Here is a 6,575-nt window from a genome sequence, read left to right as displayed (position 1 = left end):
CATAATATATTTTTTATTTGTTTTTTTTTTTTTTTTAATTTTATAGTAATACTCCTATTGTAAATTAATCTCAATCTCAATTGTACATGGTAGAGTTGACAATAAAGGCATTCTATTTTATTCTAAATTAACTTAGAAAAGCTCATTTGTCTCCAGTTGGAATAAGTTAAATGATTCAAATAAAGTTTTCCACATTTATTATATATACATTTAAAATACTAAACGATCTCCTTTCTTCATTAAGGTCTGTCGGTACTATTTGTGTGGCTTCTGCCCAGCTGAGCTATTTACAAACACCCGCTCCGACCTGGGTAAGTCAAGAACCTGTAGCTGTCCATACAGCAGATATGATTTATTAAAGCGATAGCTGACACGTGCATCTGTTCTATCCGAAGATAATAAAGTGTCACAATTCTTTCCCAGGCCCTTGCGAGAAAATCCACGATGAAAATCTTAGGATAACGTAAGTTCCGATTGCGGTTTGTAACATGATTTGTGTGCGTGTTGATATTTCCACCTAATAATAAACAGTTTCTATCCTTTTGTATGCAGGTATGAGAAGAGCTCTCGGTTCATGAAGGAGGGTTATGAGCGAGACTTCCTGCGCTATCTGCAGTCGCTCCTGGCTGAGGTGGAACGGCGGATTCGTAGAGGACATGCCCGACTCGCACTTTCCCAGGCTCAGCAGAACGCAGGGGTAAGTGCTTCAGCTCTGAGGGTTTGTTCTGTAACGCCTTTCTTACCACTGCATTGATTTTGTTGTGTTCTCGGTGGTCACTAAATCGTTGGTCATCTTAGACTAGGGATGCATCCATTGGGAAATTATGGGCTGATGCCGAAGTTCAAATTAAGAATTTGGCCGATAGGCGATGTTATTCCCCCTTTTGTGCCAGGAAAAACAGAGAAATCGACAAAGATAAGCATCTCTGCCTTTTTTGCTGCTCGGTCTAATTTTCTTGTAAGAGTCAGAGCTGAATAGCTGCTCATTGTCTGTGCTGCAGCATGGAGCACAGCAGTGTTTTTGTGTAATTTGTGTCAGTGCGAAGGTGATTATTTCTCCAATATCCAAGTTTGTAATTACCAACACATTCATATTTAGCAAAATGAATGTGATCCAGCAGATGAACATTGGCTGAGAATGGTGAACGCCATCTTATTTGCTCATGCCGCTGTCAGTCATCACCACGAACATTGGCCGATATATTGGTGCATCCCTTTAGACTCCAATGCACAGCATTAATGCCTGAGATGCATTGTGTTTCTTTCAGCAAGGTCCTGGTCCATCAGGAAAGAATGAGGAGAAGGTTCAGGTTCTAACGGAGAAGATTGAAGATCTAGTTGTACAGGTTTGTAAAGAAATAATGGTATTAATGTGTTCTTTATAAAAGACAAGTGCATAGTTGTAATGGTATTGGGAAGATAGTAGAATACTGATTCTCTGTCATTTTAATATCTGCCACATGTTTGTACCAGACTGTCTCACAGCTGGAATTACTGCTGTTGAAATGATCTCATAAGACGTCAACCTACATCTCTCATTGACACCTCCAAAACCTAGTTGTCAGTTATACAACGTTGCATTGTGATAAAATGGCTGATTTGACTCGTCTCTGTTGTGCGTTTGCTCAGATTGAAGAGCTGGGGTCAGAGGGCCGCGTGGAGGAGGCCCAGGGAATGATGAAGCTGGTGGAACAGCTGAAGGAGGAGAGGGAGCTGCTCAGCTCCACCCCCTCGGTGAGTCAGCTAACTCCAGGCTAATCGGCCTACGGGTGCTTTAATACTATCTGTTAACAGTTTAAGTTCTTTTGAAACAGAAAGTCAAACTAAACTGAAATAGCTAGAAGTTATTCTTCACTAGAACCAACAACATCCATTCTGATTTTAACCATGTCATAACTAACCATCAAAGCAACGGGGCAATTGGTTGAGTGTCCTGTAAGGCAGGAATACAGTATATTGCTTATTACGCCTCGCCCTTGTGATGGAACTGATTTGTACTTTCTATCTAGACCATCGAGAGCTTTGCGGCCCAGGAGAAACAGATGGAAGTGTGTGAGGTGTGTGGGGCCTTCCTCATTGTGGGTGACGCACAGTCTCGAGTGGACGACCACTTGATGGGCAAGCAACACATGGGCTACGCCAAGATCAAATCCACTGTAGAGGAGCTCAAGGTAACAGAATCACCTGGCACGAAGAGTGCACGCGTAGATGAGACGGTGTCTGCATGACTTAAGCAGTATCAGTTACAAGATCTATGTTGCAGCAGAACACAAGGAACTATTTTTGTTGTTCTCACTGAGAAATATTTGGACTTTTGAATTTTGACTTGACTGTTTTTGCTTGTGGTTCTGATGTACTGATTAACTACTTATTCACTTTCAGGAGAAACTACGTCGCCGCTCAGAAGACCCCCAACCTGAAAGCCCAGCGCTCAAGAGGGACAGAGAAGACCGCGAGCGCGAGAGAGAGGAGCGAGAGAAAAAGCGCAAAGAGGAGGAAGAGAAGGAGAAGGAGCGAGAGAAGGAACGCGAGAAGGAGAAGGAACGAGAGCGCGAGAGAGAGCGGGAGCGCGAGAGGGAGAGAGACAGAGAGCGGGACAGAGACCGAGACCGGGACCGGGAAAGGGACAGGGACAGGAGGGCGCGCCGAAGCCACTCGAACAGCCGCCACTCCAGTCGAGCATCAGACAGGAAACGGAGCAGATCCCGTGATCGCCGGAGGTCCAGAAGCAGAGACAAGGACAGGGAGAGGGAACGCAAACGCAGCAGGTATGGCTGTCGTTGACCACTGACCACCATGTTGTTTTAGGTCTAGTAACCACAATGTGTCACCATAAAAGGACAGAGCACTGTTCTTGCTTCTTTAATGGATAGAGGCAGCTGCACCGTTTAAATCCACATTTAGAACACCAACACTGGACTTTGAACTGTGGTCGTTGACCCCTCCATTTTTCTTTTTTCTTTTTTTTTGACAGGCTAATTTTTAGCTGCATTTGTTGTTTGAGGTGTGTTAAGTTTGGAACCTAACATAACAAATTACTGGGTGCATCAAGCTTGTTGCTGACAGAATCAATTAAACTTAATGTTTATTTGACATTTTAAATATTTTTAATTAGATTTCCCTCCCTCACTACTCTTCCTGTCAATTTATTCATACGCCCAAAATTCATACACCAGCGTACTTCAGATGCCCAGAGAACATTCTTCCATGTATTGATGATATTCCTCTGCTGGTCGTTAAACAGAAAACATGTGCTCCCCCCGACCACACACCGCTCCGTGTGGCCCTGCATGAAGAGACACGATTAAATAGAAAAAGGTGTCTTTATTTAAATGCGTGTTTCACTTGTTGCCTTCATGACTTATTCTCCCTTCTTTTTATAGGAGCCGGGACAGGGACCGGGACAGGGAGAGGAGGCGCAGCCGCGAGCGCTCTGACAGAAAGCGTCGCTCCCGCAGTCGCGACAGGAGGAGGTCGCGAAGCTCAGAACGCAAATCTCACCGCCACCGCAGCCGCAGCAAGGACAGAGACAGGGACAGAGAGCGGTCATCGAAAGACAAAGGTGAGGACCCAACATGTTTGTTGTTCACAGCACCTAATGATCAAGAGTGTGAAGTTGCTCTGTTGACCATTAGGTGCTGTGTTCTTGTCTCAGACTGTGACAGAAATTGTGACTTTTTGATTGTGCATGTTAGTCATTTTAATAATTATGTTTAATGTTTTCCCAGACCGTAAGACGACAGAGGAGAGGAGCAGCTCTAAAAAAGACAAGCACTCTGACGGCGATGCAGCTTCCATAAAGGCTTCTTCAGAAGCGGAACCGATGGAGACAGGGGCGGCTGCCTCTGCCTCCTCCCCTCTGCTTAACGGCCAACAAGAGCTCCTCCATTCTGAAGGTGACACTCAGTCCAATTAAAACTGATCTGATAGGACCTCAGATCAGGCTCAGGTAAGTGCGTCCTCGTCCTCACTCTCCCCTGGCTCTCAACCCAACCCTCCACCCTCCCACGACCCTCCCCCCTCTCCCATCTCCCCTACCCACCCTCTCACCCTACCTCTCCCACCCTGTTTACGTTCAGTTCAATGCCTATGATTTTGTCTTATGTACTATATGCATATATCTTTATCCTGTTTTTGAATAGTGCATCATAAGTATGCACTGAAGATGAAGGACTAGGCCCGATGAATGAGAAGAAGGTAGAAAACATTCACACAAAGCCAAGAGGGAAAGGCCAGTGTAGCCCTGAGCAAACATGCCCGGAGGTACCCCTCGTTTTGTATCGGTTTTTGATCCTTTATAGATGTATATTTGTCTTTGTGGACAAAATGGCAGAAAAAAATTTTAACCTATCCAATCAAATTTTCCTGCCTGTATTTACCTGTTTTTCTTTATTTTTGTTTTGTTTCTTTTTTACTTTGAAGAAGGAAAATGTAATAATTTTGATTTGCTGAGATATTACACTCCATAGAGAGAGAACCGAGCCACTGTGTGTTTACATGTTTGTATCACGGGGGTTTTCTCCTGCTGGCATGTAAACACACAGACATACTTCCAGCTATCGTCAAAGGTATTTGTGGAAAAACAAGCCATTTATTTGAATCATAACTCAAATGCCATGGATTTGTTGTCCAGCTTACTATGCCTGATAATGCCATGCAGTGTGTGTTTGGGGGGGTGTTATAGCACCGGGGGGCATTACGTAACTAACTAACTGGAAGGTAGGGTTTATCGAATGAATTGCAGCTGACTTCCATACCTCACACAGCGTTGGTGTTGTGAGCGAGACCACATGAGAAAAGGGCAAATTAAAAATCATGGATACTCTCTGACTGTCAAACTGTGCAGGTACTCACCCCAGGTACTCCTTTCTCTACCCACATCCATTTCTGAATGCTGTTGCCTGTCAGAAAAAAACAAACAAATTCTGTACTTCTCCAGAACATGAACTTTGAAAGTTTTGATTGTGTATATATTTATATATATATTTGTTATTTTTCTCCTAATTGTTAACTTTCAAATATGTTTGGGGAAAAAAAAGTCATTTTGTAGAAATTTCAGAGACACATTTTTTTTTTTTTAAATGCTGAGATGCACAAACCGCCTGTTTGATATACCTATGCCAACAGCTCAAGTTGTGTCCATTTCCCTGTAGTGTGTTGTTTAAACCCATTCGTTCAGTTGGTAGAATGCCTCGTTTGCCTTAATCAGATCTGCTTTAAGAAATGTGACTTTTGCATTGGCGTAAGGAATATCAAACAGGTTTGTCACTGTTTTTAAAAGATTAGGGTCTAGTAGTGACCGAACCTTGTGGGCTTTTTTTATTTTTTTTTAGATGGATCTTAAGCACAACAACTGAAAGTAAAAAATAACCTCACAAATATGAACAAAAGGATCAGGATATTCTGGCCAAAACATACTATTGTGCTAGTATACGGATAGTATTTGTGCATTATTGGCAGTGTCTCTTGTTACGATCTACACTTTCCTCTGTGGCTAAATTGAGGGACATATTTGACCGGTAGTCTTTATGTAGACGATGTTGTTGCTCCAGAAGCAGCAGTCATTGCTACGAGCGCTTGTTGTGGGGCCTTTGCTAACATTGCATTCTGTGAACATTTTTGCTCCACAGGGGAAGCTGGGATATCTGGAGGAAGAAGTGGAAGAGCGCACCCATCCTTACCCTGAACCTGACACATCGCTGCTTAAAAACAAGGTGAACCACAAATGTGTAGTGGCTTATTTAAAAACATGAACATACATGTGTAAATGAGGAGAGAAAGGAAAGAAAAAAAAAAAAAGATACATTGATTTTCATGTTCCATTACCTGTCTATCTTTTGGCTGGCTGAGGGTAGTTGTGGTTCATCTGATGTATTTCTTGGTCTAGATGTCAGCCAGGCATCACTTTGAATACCAAACTTAGAGGAGAACTTCATTATGGGTTTTTGTGTTCTTATTTTGAAAATCTTTACACATCCTCCTTGTTTCTTGGCATTTAGTGAAAATGAAATAAAAACCGTGCTTGTGGTTTGTTTTTGGTTTGTCAGGTTCCACTTCACTTTCCTGACCTTCTTTTTTTAAACAGTCAGTTGAACGCGTATGTACAATGTTAGTCCCATGACAGGGCGTGTCTCTCTCTTCCTCCACTTAGAGCTCACATTGATTGCTCGTGTCCCCTTACTGTAAAATATACTGATTTCGTTTTGATCAAAAAGATTTTGAAGACTGAAGATTTGTTTAATTTTGCTCTGCTTTTAATGTCCCCGTTGTCTCAATGAATAAAAAGTTAAAACTTGTCAATGCTGTTTTGGGATTTTTTTTCTTCCATGAGCAGAAATGTTTTTTTTCATTTTATCTGATCAAAAGCAGGTTAGCGCAGTGATTGGGAGACTGGGAATCACTAAGAAGGCTCCTAGCCCTCTTGTTGAGAAAGTTGAGTTCAAGCCAGACTGTTATATAATTTATTATTATGGGGTTTGCTGTTTTTTGTTTTCCTGCATTTTGAAAGAAAGGGCATGCCACAGCAGTTTTGCTTCTAAGATCAAGTAACAAAAAAGATCTGGAGCCTTTCTATA

General features: G+C 42.4%; 1 protein-coding gene across 1 annotated transcript; it reads left to right on the top strand.

Moving 5' to 3' along the window:
* The first annotated feature begins 210 nt into the window (after nucleotides 1-210).
* luc7l3 (LUC7-like 3 pre-mRNA splicing factor) lies at nucleotides 211-6,296 on the top strand. Its single transcript, XM_035654857.1, has 10 exons — nucleotides 211-311; nucleotides 424-463; nucleotides 553-697; nucleotides 1,269-1,346; nucleotides 1,630-1,734; nucleotides 2,010-2,171; nucleotides 2,383-2,768; nucleotides 3,384-3,562; nucleotides 3,729-3,949; nucleotides 5,631-6,296. The coding sequence occupies exons 3-9, from the start codon at nucleotides 575-577 to the stop codon at nucleotides 3,914-3,916; spliced, it is 1,221 nt and encodes a 406-aa protein (XP_035510750.1). The 5' UTR covers nucleotides 211-311; nucleotides 424-463; nucleotides 553-574; the 3' UTR covers nucleotides 3,917-3,949; nucleotides 5,631-6,296.
* Nucleotides 6,297-6,575: the final 279 nt, after the last annotated feature.

The sequence above is a fragment of the Morone saxatilis genome, unplaced genomic scaffold, assembly GCF_004916995.1.
Source record: "Morone saxatilis isolate NCDOM2014 unplaced genomic scaffold, NCSU_SB_2.0 Contig14, whole genome shotgun sequence".
NCBI classification, from domain to species: Eukaryota; Metazoa; Chordata; class Actinopteri; family Moronidae; genus Morone; species Morone saxatilis.
Note: the sequence above shows the minus strand (reverse complement) of the source record. Positions and strands in the feature narration are given on the sequence as shown.